Source organism: Pocillopora verrucosa, chromosome 12 (assembly GCF_036669915.1).
Source record: "Pocillopora verrucosa isolate sample1 chromosome 12, ASM3666991v2, whole genome shotgun sequence".
Classification (NCBI taxonomy): domain Eukaryota; kingdom Metazoa; phylum Cnidaria; class Anthozoa; order Scleractinia; family Pocilloporidae; genus Pocillopora; species Pocillopora verrucosa.
Window position 1 is genome coordinate 7,136,138 of NC_089323.1, and position 14,473 is coordinate 7,150,610.

Sequence of the window (14,473 nt, forward strand, 5' to 3'; positions counted from 1 at the left end):
CGAGGCGGGGAAGTCTAGTCTACTTCATATTTCAACCCCGTGTGCTTAATCTATGGAGAGGATGATGAGTGAGTGATTGATTTTCAGGTTCCTAAACGGCTTTCTTTTGCTGTTGTTCTGTACAAATCGAGCTCAATCTTTATACTTGGTAACCGTTTTTCCCCCTTCGGTTCATCAATTTTTTTTTTAACCATTTTACTTCTATTTTACAGAAGCTTTCACGTCTTTCTTACAATAGCTATTTGCATTTATCTTTGTTTTGCAGGGGAAGTCTTATTCCGGTTCTTGCTTTTGGTTTCATCAGTTATACGACTAGAATATCAAACAAGGCAAGCTTCTTGCGTAAAAGGTTAGTAAATTTATAAACAATCTTTCCCGCTTTAAAAAACTGAAATGTTTTGCACTGGACATTCAAAGCCAGAGAACTTAACCTCCAAATAATCTTAGATTTTGGCAAAGACTTGTTGCTTAAAACTTGACTTCAACTGAATATAGTCTGCAAAATAAAATGATGAACTCAATTTTAGGCCTTTAACTTCCACGATCTTACTAAGTCTCCTTTGCAAATGTAACAAATATCTCAGTAAATATTTTTAGAGGGAAGTGTTGCGTCAATTTGACACCGTCCAGCTGATAAGTTTCTCTATTCTCCAAAACTGTTGGTTGAAGAATATATTAATACTGTAGGGAGAAACTGAACGTTAAACAATTATTTGGTGTCATAGTCTGGGAGAGAAAAAGTAAAAGCAGATACGCGATGAATGAACCGGAAAATCAGATTTTTAAATCTGAAATTTTTTAAAAAAAAGAACACGAAGATGCCATGTTTTTTATTTAAATTACGGGGAAGTTAGAGAGCGACCTTGTTCTGTTTTAGGTTTTCTAAACGATTCTTAGTTTCACCGATCGAGCTGTTCCTTTTTTTTCACTCTTGTCAGATTGTCATTCATCTCTGTCTTGCAAGGAAAGCGTTATTTCAGTCTTTTACTCTCGGCTTCCTCAGTTTTTCGATCAGCATACGAAACAAGATAATACTCTTTGTTCAAGAGTAAGCAGTAAAATAAAGAAAATATTAGCTTACAGTCCCATCTCTCTCTTTCCCTCTTTTTATTTAAAAAATGTTTTCGGCGCCTGCTCAAATCAGGCGCAGCAGAAATTGAATTCAAGGGCAGCGATTTTTGATGTGGAAAGAAAAGCGCTTCAATGTTTTTTCAGCGACGCTATGGGCGAAACAGAAAGTCATATTGATATCTCTCACACCAAGAGATTATCAACTGCAGTTTATAGTTTCTTGTCTTAGACCGATCAAACTTAGCACTTTGTTCTCACACGAGCTGCTTGCATTTATCTCTGTTTCTCGCCACTTTTGGTCTCATCACCCAAACAAAGCGTGTTTATTTTTGAAAGGGTTACCAGCAAAAAAACTAAATTTAGTAATAGTTATTCTTTTCCCGCTTCGAAAAAAATATATTTCTGGTTCAGTAAATGTAGCAAATTCAGTGATAAGAAAGAGTTGTAATTCCAAACAATTCAATGATATTTGTGGAGAGCTTCCAAACTGGAATAAATTTTTGAATATTAAAGGTCTGCATCATTTTTAACTTTAAAATTTTTGATCTCATCAGCAATTCTTCCTTCTAGCTCCCTCACATTCCCTTGCTTGTCAGTAGGGAGACTTGAATGTTGTATGAAGAAAAAACCCTCAGCTGATAAGTATTCTCGTCGCTTGTTCAGTGAATATTATGTTGATATTGGAAAGAGAAGCAACATGTTCCTCACTTCTGTAACTTGAAGGTTTTAAAAATCGAGCAAAGCAAAATGAAATCCACCAAACTCTTATCGATGATATGTGAGCTCCTGTGTTTATTGAGATCTCTTATGGGCAAGCTGTAATGCAAGTTCCATCCTTATTACGTTTATAATGATTACTTTTAACCGATAATTTTCCTATTCAATCTTACAGTAGCTCTTCGCATTCTTCATTGCTTTGCAGAGAAAGTTTATATCAGTTTTGTGATTTTGGTCTCCTAACTATCCAGAGATCTTTTAGTTTTTAAAGGTGAGCAGCTAAAAATTTATTTCATAAACATTATGCGTTAACATGTTTTTAGCATTGCTATATGGTATATTGTTATGTACTTAGACTTTCCCTAAACAAAACGAGCACTGAGATTGGTTGATTCTTGGTTGTGTGCCCCTGATCAAATTCAAATGTATCCCGACCGGGATAAAATTTGGCAGTTGTTGCCCGCGCGCCGAATACAACAGCATGATTTTGCCAAAGGATTGTTGAAGGGAAAGTCTAAATATGTAACAAAGCATTTAATGTATGGTCCCTCGGGAAATTAGTAAGTCTTGTTTTCTCGTTGGACTCTCGGGAAAACAAAACTACATGTTTCCCTCGGGACCATACATTAAGTGTTTATTGATATTGTAAAGAGAAACTACAAGTTCATCACTTCTGAGATGATTGAAACTAGGAAGATCCCGTATGTTATTTGATGAATCTTATGGGCAACTTAGGAAACAATCTTTCTTCCATCTTTGGTTTTTTTTTATTTTTATTTTTTATTTTGATGATGACTTCTTACTAACTGTGCGAGTAAAACGTTTGCATTTACGTTTGTTTGTCTGGGAAAGTCTCATTTCATTTTCTTATTTTTGTTTTCATTAGTCACATTATCAGGCACTAATATAAAAGGCATGTTCTGTTTCCAAAAGGTGAGCTGTTCGTTTTATTTAATTTCTGCATTTTTATTGCTTCCTCAGTTTCATTTTCCATGAATGAAATTGACTTTATCATTGTACGAAACAAAAAAATTGGAGAAGCTGGTATATGACTTACTGAAGTAACGCGTATGTAGTGGAATGAAATAGAAAGATTTTCCCTCGCCTGAAAAACAAAGCATTTTGTAAGCGGTTAAAACGCTGGGTAGAATTTTTGCTCTTTGCCCAAATTTATGCGGTATTAAATCAAAATAATTGATGGGCGGTTAATCATTGACGACAGTTACATGTTCTAATTTCTTCATCTCAAATTAACTAAGCGAGTTCCTAAGACTGACATGCCGGCTTGATCTCTATGGGACAAACGGTTAGAAATACCAACACAAATCTTGCACAAATATCTTCATCAGGGCAAAATTGAATAGTTTTATACTTCGTTTAATTGTAGAATTTGTATTTTTTTGTTGGATTTATGTCAATCAAATTTTTCCACGACGCAACGAAAATAGATCTACGTCACGTAGATGGATATCTCCAAATCGATTTAAGATATATTGATTTACCTCGATTTTGAAACAAATAGCAATGGAAATCAGAGCTGAATAAGTTTGATGTTTTCACGGAATGGAAGAAGAAATTGACGAGTCACGTATATTTCAGGAGGCAAATTACGCCCCTCATGTGTTCATAGATTCAGTAATCACGCTCGCCTTTCTGTAAAAGTTACGCTTCACATTTACTCGTCACGAGTGAATCTAAACATATTACGATTGGTTAATTAACCGCTGTTCTACTGGTGAAACTTTTTTGATAGCTGTATCCAAATCCCCTCTACGATTGTTGTAATTTGAACACAGATGATACACTTGTGACTGGTCTGAAAAAAAAGTGAAAAAGGAATGTTGCGCTCAGATATCTGTAAAAAGGGAAGAAGGAAGACAACCACAAATTTCCTAAAAAACTTTATAAACTACAAAATTTATCAGTGTTTCTTTTTTTAAGCTTCCCTTTTTTGCTGATTCTTTCCTACGACAATAAACAGGAGAGAGCCGTAATGAGTGACGCTGCAGAGATCCTAAAATCAGTCAAGATGGGTTTAAATGTCGTCATATTTCTTCTGAACACTGATCGAGGTCTACAAGCGACTGAGTTATGTAATGAATGTATAATTCTACTTCAAAACCTTGACTCTGGTAGTCATCTTGATATCTCCGATGTACTATTCAATGCGTATTACGCCATCTCTGGTTACGCAGATGCAGAAAGACATGCCACCAAACTTCTTGACACATTTCACCATGCTCGGAGACTAAACATAAAACTGGGAGACAAATATGAAGCACAAAGCCGGTTTGTGGAGGCCAAGAAACTCTTTAAATGCGCACTCACCATCATGAAAACAATTGGTCCCAAAAGAGAAGAAGCACTGGCTCATGGGAGACTTGGAAATGTCTGTGTTAAACTCAGTAAATATCAGAAGGCTAAAGAATATTACGAGAAAGCACTTGCCATCGCGATAGAAATTGGCGACAGAAGCACAGAAGGAAAAGCATACGGGAACCTCGGAAGTGTGTTTTGTTCCCTTGGCGAATATCAGAATGCTAAAGAATATCACGAGAAAGCACTTGCCATTGCGATAGAAATTGGTAACAGAAGAGGAGAAGAAGCAAGTTACGGGAACCTCGGAAATGCGTTTTGTTCCCTTGGCAAATATCAGAATGCTAAAGAATATCACGAGAAAGCACTTGCCATCGCGATAGAAATTGGCGACAGAAGCACAGAAGGAACAGCATACGGGAACCTCGGAAGTGTGTTTCATTCCCTTGGCGAATATCAGAATGCTAAAGAATATCACGAGAAAGCACTTGCCATCAAGACAGAAATTGGCGACAGAAGAGGAGAAGGAAGAAGATACGTGAACCTCGGAAATGTGTTTGATTCCCTTGGCGAATATCAGAATGCTAAAGAATATCACGAGAAAGCACTTGCCATCGCGATAGAAATTGGCGACAGAAGCACAGAAGGAACAGCATACGGGAACCTCGGAAGTGTGTTTCATTCCCTTGGCGAATATCAGAATGCTAAAGAATATCACGAGAAAGCACTTGCCATCGAGACAGAAATTGGCGACAGAAGAGGAGAAGGAACAAGATACGTGAACCTCGGAAATGTGTTTTATTCCCTTGGCGAATATCAGAATGCTAAAGAATATAACGAGAAAGCACTTGCCATCGCGATAGAAATTGGCGACAGAAGCACAGAAGGAAAAGCATACGGGAACCTCGGAAGTGTGTTTCATTCCCTCGGCAAATATCAGAATGCTAAAGAATATCACGAGAAAGCACTTGCCATCGAGACAGAAATTGGCGACAGAAGAGGAGAAGGAAGAAGATACGTGAACCTCGGAAATGTGTTTGATTCCCTTGGCGAATATCAGAATGCTAAAGAATATCACGAGAAAGCACTTGCCATCGCGATAGAAATTGGCGACAGAAGCACAGAAGGAACAGCATACGGGAACCTCGGAAGTGTGTTTCATTCCCTTGGCGAATATCAGAATGCTAAAGAATATCACGAGAAAGCACTTGCCATCGAGACAGAAATTGGCGACAGAAGAGGAGAAGGAACAAGATACGTGAACCTCGGAAATGTGTTTTATTCCCTTGGCGAATATCAGAATGCTAAAGAATATAACGAGAAAGCACTTGCCATCGCGATAGAAATTGGCGACAGAAGCACAGAAGGAAAAGCATACGGGAACCTCGGAAGTGTGTTTCATTCCCTTGGCGAATATCAGAATGCTAAAGAATATTACGAGAAAGCACTTGCCATCGCGATAGAAATTGGCGACAGAAGCACAGAAGGAACAGCATACGGGAACCTCGGAGGTGTGTTTCATTCCCTTGGCGAATATCAGAATGCTAAAGAATATCACGAGAAAGCACTTGCCATCAAGACAGAAATTGGCGACAGAAGAGGAGAAGGAAGAGGATACGTGAACCTCGGAAATGTGTTTTATTCCCTTGGCGAATATCAGAATGCTAAAGAATATCACGAGAAAGCACTTGCCATCGCGATAGAAATTGGCGACAGAAGCACAGAAGGAACAGCATACGGGAACCTCGGAAGTGTGTTTCATTCCCTTGGCGAATATCAGAATGCTAAAGAATATCACGAGAAAGCACTTGCCATCGAGACAGAAATTGGCGACAGAAGAGGAGAAGGAACAAGATACGTGAACCTCGGAAATGGGTTTTATTCCCTTGGCGAATATCAGAATGCTAAAGAATATTACGAGAAAGCACTTGCCATTGCGATAGAAATTGGCGACAGAAGAGGAGAAGGAGCAAGATACGGGAAGCTCGGAAGTGTGTTTGTTTCCCTTGGCGAATATCAGAATGCTAAAGAATATCACGAGAAAGCACTTGGCATCGCGATAGAAATTGGCGACAGAGGAAATGAAGGTTTAGCATATTTCAACCTTGGAATGGTGTTCTGGAATCTTAAAAAAAATCGGCAAGCTAAAGAACATTTGGACAAAGCAGTCGGCGTTAGTATTGCAATTGGTAACAAAGAACTGGAAGCCAGAGCCACTGTAAGTTTGGCACATGTCTTTGAGTCTGTAAATGACAGTCAGAAGGCAAAAGAACATTGTGAGAAGGCGCTTACAATCAACAGAGAATCTGGCAATAGAGAGTGCGAAGCACAAGTATACCTAAGCGTTGGACTTCTATCCCAATCTTTTGGTGAATATGATAAGGCAGCATATTATTTACAGAAAGCGTGTTCTATAAGCAGCGAAATTGGACACAAAATGACTGACTTTCAAAGCCTTCTCCATATTGCAGTGTTAAAGATATCGCAGTTCGAGGTTGTGGAGGCATTGGAATATCTTTTCCAAGGTATTGAAAAATATGAACAAATAAGAACTCTTCAGAAAGGAAACAGTGGATTTGAAATTTCTCTGTTGGAGCATCGCGGTACTTTTCCCTACAAGTTACTCACTCACCTCCTTTGTGATACTGGAAGATTTCGAGATGCTCTCTATGTTGAGGAGCTGGGACGAGCAAGAGTCCTCGCACAACTCATGGCAGACAAGTACTCCTCTGAAAGCCACATCTCAGCTGATCCACGATCATGGTTCGGGATTGAAAACATCGCGAGAAGAGAAAGTAACTGTGTTTCTTTGTACATTTCGTATGAAGATCGGCAAGTTCTTCTCTGGGTATTGAAAGCAAATGGAGACATTTTCTTTCGAAAAACAGACCAAGTGAAAATAGACACTCTTATAGCTGAGCAAGTTTGCGAAGTGGAAGGAGTTTTCAAAAAGAGCGCCGAATGCTTTGGTGTTTTACCCGCAGCGAACTGCGAAGACCGATCGCTGGATGACAAGGTGACGACATCTCTTCATGAAGAGAGCCAAGCAAATTTGCGAGGTGACGAAACCAAAGGTACCGGACGAAGTCATCATTTGTGCTACGAATGGATCGTCGCACCTGTGGCAGATTTACTCACAGAGCCCGAAATCATCATTGTACCGGATCGTTTCTCGTATCGAGTCCCATTTGCTGCCTTGCGTGATGAACAAGCCGGAAAGTATTTATCGGAGAAGTACAGAATACGCATCGTCCCTTCACTGACAACTCTCCGGCTAATTCAAGAATCTCCAGCAGACTATCACAGTCAAACTGGCGGACTGGTTGTGGGTGATCCTACGGTTGGCAAAGTGCAATACAATGGACGTCTCATTGACATTAAACCATTGTTCTGTGCAAGTAAGGAAGCAGAGATGGTTGGTCAGCTGCTGGGTGTTCAGCCTTTATTGGGACGTCGCGCAACAAAGCAGGCGGTTCTTCAAGCAATACCTTCAGTGAGTCTGATACATCTTGCCGCACATGGAAATCCCGAAAGAGGAGAGATTGCCCTCTCTCCTCAATGTACTACTAACAGTACTCCACAAGAGGAAGACTACCTCCTAACAATGTCCGACATTGAACGAGTTCAAGTACGAGCTAAACTGGTAGTACTCAGCTGTTGTCACAGTGGGCGTGGATTGGTTAAAAAAGAAGGAGTTATTGGAATCGCTCGAGCATTCTTAGCATCTGGTGCACGTTCAGTGTTGGTAGCATCGTGGGCTATAGAAGACCAAGCAACGGCGAAGCTCATGAAAAATTTCTATAAACACCTTGTGCGTGGAGAAAGTGCCAGTGAATCTCTTTACCGGGCCGTTCAATGGTTGAGAAGCAATGGATTTTCCAAACCTTCCCAATGGGCTCCGTTTGTGTTGATGGGGGATAACGTGACATTTATTTTTTGAGAAAAGGGTAAGTCTGATTAGAATGAGCAATTTTCTACGATGAACTGATTAGCACACTTAACTTGTTCAGTTCACTCAGTTGTCGTAATTTCCATAAAATGCCAAGAAAAAGAACTTGGTTTTATCTGGCGCTCGCAGCTAGTATATTTTACGGAAGGCTTTCTAAAATTGGCTTTGAATTAGCGTTTCTTTTGTATGCAATATACTCGGAAATAGTTAGTCAAAGTCGATGCGATACTTCACGTTATGACTATGAAGGTAACTTGAGAAACTGAAAAAGTTCACTTTACCTGTGAAAAATCAACAGAAAATAACAATAAATGGACAATCTTAAAGTCACTTTCGTATCAAGCATGGTATTTTAGACAAGTTTGGACAATCATAGCCAATGGAATTGAAGAAGAAAGTAATTTCTTTAATCGGAAATCTGTTCCGTTTACTTTAAAGCTAAAATAGTTACCAATTTTTCATGTTTTTTAGGAAAGAAGAACTCGAGGAGGACAACAACGAGGCGGAGAAGAAACAGAGTGACTACTGATCCTACACAAAGATTCTTCTTTCTATACATTGTCGTTCAATGGACACTGATATTTCTTAGCGAAGAAATTTTTAATTTTTTTTTTACGGTCAAGTAGTAGATTTTGCGTGTTTTTGTAGACAGGGCTTAGTCGAAAGCTAGTGATAATGAAACCTGCAATTCAACCGTTTGATCTATTAAGAATATTATCATATTATCAATAGGGAACTACAATAAATTAGGATGGGAAAACTGAACACAGAAAATTAGCTGAATGTATAAATATGTGAGAGTGTTAGCAAAGCTTTGTCAAAACTCAAAATTAATCCTTGATTTAAATCATTATAATTCTGTTTTCAATTCTCCCGTTGGACGCACACGTGATCATTAAAGAGTGATTAAGACTGTTCACTGGTGCAGGAGATGATAACATAACAAACTAACGGAAGAGGAAACAAAAAGTGTCGAGATACTGAAGACACAATCAAAAAAAAAAGAGAAGATAATAATGTAAAAATCAGACAGAGAAGAGAAAAGTGCTTGAGAATTACCGCAAAAATCAAACAGTGTTGAGAACAGGGCGCTACATATTAATCTAAAAGTTTAATGGAGAAGAGAACAAACAGAGTGCAATATACTAAAAGAAAAGTATTAACAAATAGAGAAGAGGAGAAACGTTAAGCGAATTATTGAGATAAAATTAGGAGAAAATATTGCACGAGATACTAACGTCAAACAGAAGAGTGCAAACAGTTCGTAGGATATGAACGTGACAATCAGCCAGAATTAACCCTTTAACTCCCATGATCTCATTAGAAATTCTCCCTATTGTCTGCCATGAAATCCTTATGGTTTCAATTTGGAGAATTTGGTATTGGATCAGCCCGTAGTTCTCTAATTGATTTTTCTTCTTTATTCTCCTCACTTGTCTGCTTGATTCCTGTGTTGATATTGTGAGGAGAAATTCTGTCTTGGTCATTCATGGGAGTCAAAGGGTTAAGGAAAGGAACAGAGGACTAGATTCTATAATAGGAAAGAAATTTAAATTGATGCAAACAGTGAGGTAGATATTTAACGAGGAAATCAAACTGAGACGAGAAGAGCATTTTGCAAGATTTTTAACGAAATATTTAATCGGAGGAGAGAACGAGCAATGTACAAGATTCAACTGAACAAAACTATCAAACAGAGCAGTGAAAAAAAAAACAGTTCTCGATACAATCGTAACAAACAAAGTTAAAAGAAGAAACAATGGACTGGACAAACAGTAAAATCATAGGCATGCAATGCATGCAAGAGTTATCTTTTTGGCTGGGTGAGTTGAGGTGGGACACTATGTAACTGACGTTTTTATTTTTGTAAAAGAAAAAGAGCCCTAACTTTAAAAAGAACGAAAATAACGCATTAGTTTAGTTAACAGACAGGAAAAAACGTTTCTATTAGTCTGAAATAAACTCACACGTAGTTATTTCGTGGTCCATTGTCTATGTGGTCTGAGTAATTAGAAACAAAAATAAATTTACTTTACCTTAAGAGAGAGGGGGAGAGAGAGGGGAGGAGAGGGGGGGTGGAGGGGGAGAGAGAGAGGGGAGAGAGAGAGAGGGGGGAGAGAGGGGCAGAGTGAGGGGGAAGAGAGGGGGATAGAGGGGGAGAGAGAGAGGGAGGGAGAAGGGGGAGAGAGGGGGAGAGAGAGGGGGAGAGAGAGGGGGAGAGAGGGGGGAGAGTGGGGGGAGAGAGGGGGGGAGAGAGAAAGTTTATTTTTATTAACCACTTTTTCCGGTCCATACAACCTGATTATGGGGGAATTTTTTAGTTCCTCTATTTTGCCCCAACTTCAAGATCGTGGCTCATAACTGTTCCTAATAATATACATGAAAAAATTACTCAGTTCGGATTGGTTAAGACAAATGCAGTTTTCAGGTAATTCAATGAAGAAGAGGTTAATTCAGTGCAAAGAAGTAACAAACCAGACATTCTGATTGGTCAATAATCAGAGAAACTCACAGATAGCCAATCAAATGCGAGCCTCGGATGTCGCAACACTTGGATACGCTGAAAATTTGCGAGCGAAAGAATGGCCGGCCTTTTTAAGTAGGTTTCCTTTCGCCAACAATGCAGCAGCTGAAAAACAGCTCTAACAACGAAAACACCGTAAAAAGCACTACTCTTTGGTTATCGGTTCGGAAATAGTGGTGTTTAGAGAAGGGAATTGCCGAGGAAATTGAAAATTACGAGCAGACCCCGCTTAACACTTTGCTCGAGCGATTCTACGCCGAAATTAAAAGCAAACATGATTAAACCTCGCAAACGACGATTCCATTTCATCGAAAGTGATTCGGTGTTTAGCCGAACTTTGAACTTTTTGTGCCCTAAAGATGTGAAAATATCATTTTACATTATTGTTTTGATCGTACGCGGTTTTTGCCCGAACGCATCGTTTGAATAAATAATTTTTCACTTGATGCGCGCGCTTTGCCTCTGCACAATTATGATAAGCTATCTCGTATTTTTTCATGTATGTTATTGATACGTAATCACATGATTTTTCTTGTACAATTTGAAATAAATAAGCACTTGTGAACTTCACTCACTTAGTGAGTGACCAATTCACATCTACGTATTGACAAACGGCAGTTGAATCCCTCGGAGGGCATCTAAATGTCCACATTCATTCTCTGATGAAACTGGGAACACATGTGAAAGTTCGGAGTGTCCGACATATCTCCAGCCTTCTTCTCAGATAACGCTCGGGTCCAAACTTTCCTTTACAATGAAGTAATACAAAGTTTATGTTCTTGGGCATAACTATGTTTTGCGCCCGACTCAGAGTCATTTAGCCCTTTTCTTTAGGCGAAGGTTATAATGACTCTGAGAAGGCACAAAAACACAATCATGCTTCAGAACATAAATTATTTTACTATCATTTACACTTTTGGAGGGTATTGAGAAAATAAAAACTGAAAAAATGGAAAAAAGTCAGGAGGAAGGAGAGGGGATGGAGTGGGTCAGTAGTATTCTGGCCATTCCCGCCCCCTTCCCTACACCGTACAAACATGGCCGGTCAGAAGGCTTCATTGCAGGCTAAGAAGGACAGAGCGTTACAAGACATTGCAAAGAAAGGCTATACGTGGGAAAGCCCACGAGAGAAGAACTGGGATATTGTAAGCTTCCAAAGTTCACTGCGCGGATAAATCAATTCAGGGGTATTCAGGTGAGGTTCGTTGAACAATTTGGAGGGCCAAATCATCGGAAAGTTAGGACGATAGAATATAACGCATCGTTTACACGGACGCGGCTTCCAATCGAAACGGTTTCATGACCTCGAAACCGCATCGGAAACGACACGGTTTCGAAGTATTTACACAAAACCTATCCAACCGTTTAGGCCAAACCAAACAGTGTTTCTACCGAGACCGGAAGTTGCATGTTCGTTATTTTCCTTTCGATAAACCGTCTTAATTCACCACATAACTTGTAAAAATTGTCTTTGCCCATTCTGAAATTTTCCTTCTATTCTTCTGCAAGCATGACACCGTCAAAAAAGTTTTCCCACCAGACACTAGTTCTCCCAGGCCGAATCCAGAATCGTTCTCTCTAGAGCGTATCGACGAAAAAGTCAACATTTCAAGACATCTCTGCTTGTTGTTACGATATGCCTCTCGGTTTATAGAAAGTGAAATACAAGAAAGCTGAAAAAGCGAAGTTAAACCACAGATCAAAGTTGTGATTGTGCAACAAAGCGTTGTACTCCGTGCGAGGTTCACCTTAGGCACTGTTTACACGGACGCGGTTTCATTTGTAACCGCGTCGGTTTCGATGCGGTTACGCCTTTCGTTTACATGGTGCCGGTCCAGTTCGTTATCAGAACCGGGTCGGTTTCATTGATCGTGTATTTGCTACAGCTGGTCTTCCGACAAATTTGCGAAACGTGCAACTTGCGAGTTTTTTTCGGCTTTATTTTTGTTGCTTGTTGGATCAGGACCTAAAAGGTCAATGCCGATAGAAAAATTTGGTAGTTCTTCGCTGGTTTCTTCCATAATTCTAAGAGAAGGAAAACTGCACTGCAGCTTAACAGGACGGAAACTCTGAATCCAGGTCAAAAAAATGTTCACGTCATCTTATTTACGCACTGGCGTGCGTAAATAAAAACTTTGTTCAAAGCGGCTCAATAGGACTTATACAGGGCAAGCACGCGCGCTATGTTATAATAATGTTTCCTTTTGCTGCAGAGTCTATTGCCACATACCTCATGAAATTTTCAATTGGCTATAACAATGGCTGAGTTGCTTGTGAAAAAAGATAATGTTTTTTTTTCTTTACCACTGAATGTATTTGAAGTTTGTTATGTTGTTGATGAAAAAATAAAAACCATTTTCCCTTTGAAATGAACTGGGTGTAAATTGTCTGTTTATTCCTTCATAATGCACAATTTTGTCACAAAAAAACGCAACGGTTCAATCATGAGATTGACTGTACTTTAAAATTTAAAGTGTGAAAGTTCTAACCAAGAGAAGCAGCAAGTTTTAAAAATTCAAAAAGTTATAAACTTGAACTGTGGTACTAGTTAAATGGAGTACAAACATTAATCATCCCTCACATTGATGATCATGGATAAAGTCAGGAAATATACAAGAAATATCAATATTAATGTCCACTCTGTTCCACGTTAATCTAAAACTGGTGATACCTTTTCCCTTCACTCTCTGAGAACTGGCATTGTCGAGGTTCCTTGTAGAGTAAATCTTGAGCTGTGTATGCAAATGGACTGGGGCTTCTTTCTAGGGAAATCATAGAGGATGAACCTGCACAATGACTAGATCCTGCAAATGGGCTGGGGCTTCTTCCTGGGAAAATGATAGAGGATGAACCTGCAGAATAACTAACTGCGGGCTGTCTTTGTGACATGAAGAGTTCCATTAACTTTAATTCATGCTCACGAGCTCGCTGATTTTCCTCTTTGAAAAAATGCAGCAGCTGTGTTGTTGGGTCATTATTAACCACTTTTTCAAAAAGCTCCACAGCAGTGGACAAAGCGCTAGAAGAGTTCTGAGATTTGACTTTCTTTCTTCTACCCTTCCTCATAGGCACAAATTGTTTCTTGTCAGAGTCGTCACCTTGGTCAAGACCGTCACTTGATTGCTCATCAGTGGGGGTTCTGTTATCTGATTCTCTTTTCACTGGCTCCCCGTCCGACAACTGCAGTGATGAAGAAGACTCTACTGCCATGTCAGGGTTACATGAATCCCTTGTTTGGACCAGTGGAAATAGTTGATTAAACCAGGCTCCCGGCTGCTTTTCATCTTGAACCCTTTTTACGCCCGTCGAGGTCTTGACAGTCAATGCAATTTTTTTGCACTCAGATATGCATTTCTTAAACTTGTTCCTGAGCTGATCTACGCTAAACGGGAAGCTGCCATCTTCATATCTCTGGCCCAAATCTTTGAGCACATTAGCATATATTTCTGCGTTCTTCGAATTTTTCGTGTTCGTGAAAATCAACTTCTTCTTATAGTACTCGCTACTACATATCACATCTACTAAATCATTGATATGTCGCTCTTCCCATACGCTTCTCCGTCCCTTTCGCTTCTTTTTCCTCGAGCTGCACACCTCACTCTGTTCACTGACTCCTGTGTCGGATTCGTTTGAATCAGTCTCTTTGTCTTTATCTGGAGAATAGCTGTCGAATGATGCAGGTGAATATCTTTTTAAAAAAGTACAAGTACAAGTTCTGTTACGAAATGGTACGATTGTTTGTGGACTCCTTCAGCGATTATGCGAACTTCAAGTGATGCGAAAATACTGGAATATCTTCACAAACAAGACAAGTGCTATACAAAGTGTTGCATATTACGTGAGGCCTCTTGTCTCAGAGAGCTGGTAGAGCCCTTTAACATTATTTATGAAAAAGA

General features: G+C 39.4%; 2 protein-coding genes across 2 annotated transcripts; both read left to right on the forward strand.

The window, feature by feature from the left end:
- Positions 1 to 3,781: 3,781 nt before the first annotated feature.
- Positions 3,782 to 4,932, forward strand: LOC136277146 (G-protein-signaling modulator 2-like). The gene is made up of 2 exons (XM_066158830.1): positions 3,782 to 4,493; positions 4,925 to 4,932. The coding sequence occupies exons 1-2, from the start codon at positions 3,782 to 3,784 to the stop codon at positions 4,930 to 4,932; spliced, it is 720 nt and encodes a 239-aa protein (XP_066014927.1).
- A 78-nt stretch (positions 4,933 to 5,010) lies between these two features.
- LOC131799269 (tetratricopeptide repeat protein 28-like) lies at positions 5,011 to 9,394 on the forward strand. Its single transcript, XM_059116979.2, has 2 exons — positions 5,011 to 8,051; positions 8,525 to 9,394. Exon 1 carries the CDS (start codon positions 6,215 to 6,217, stop codon positions 8,042 to 8,044), a length of 1,830 nt encoding a protein of 609 aa, XP_058972962.2. The 5' UTR covers positions 5,011 to 6,214; the 3' UTR covers positions 8,045 to 8,051; positions 8,525 to 9,394.
- Positions 9,395 to 14,473: the final 5,079 nt, after the last annotated feature.

Coding starts and splice junctions, on each gene's coding strand:
- LOC136277146 (XM_066158830.1), top strand. CDS start 3,782: ATGAGTGACGCTGCAGAGATCCTAAAATCAGTCAAGATGGGTTTAAAT.
- LOC131799269 (XM_059116979.2), top strand. CDS start 6,215: ATGGTGTTCTGGAATCTTAAAAAAAATCGGCAAGCTAAAGAACATTTG.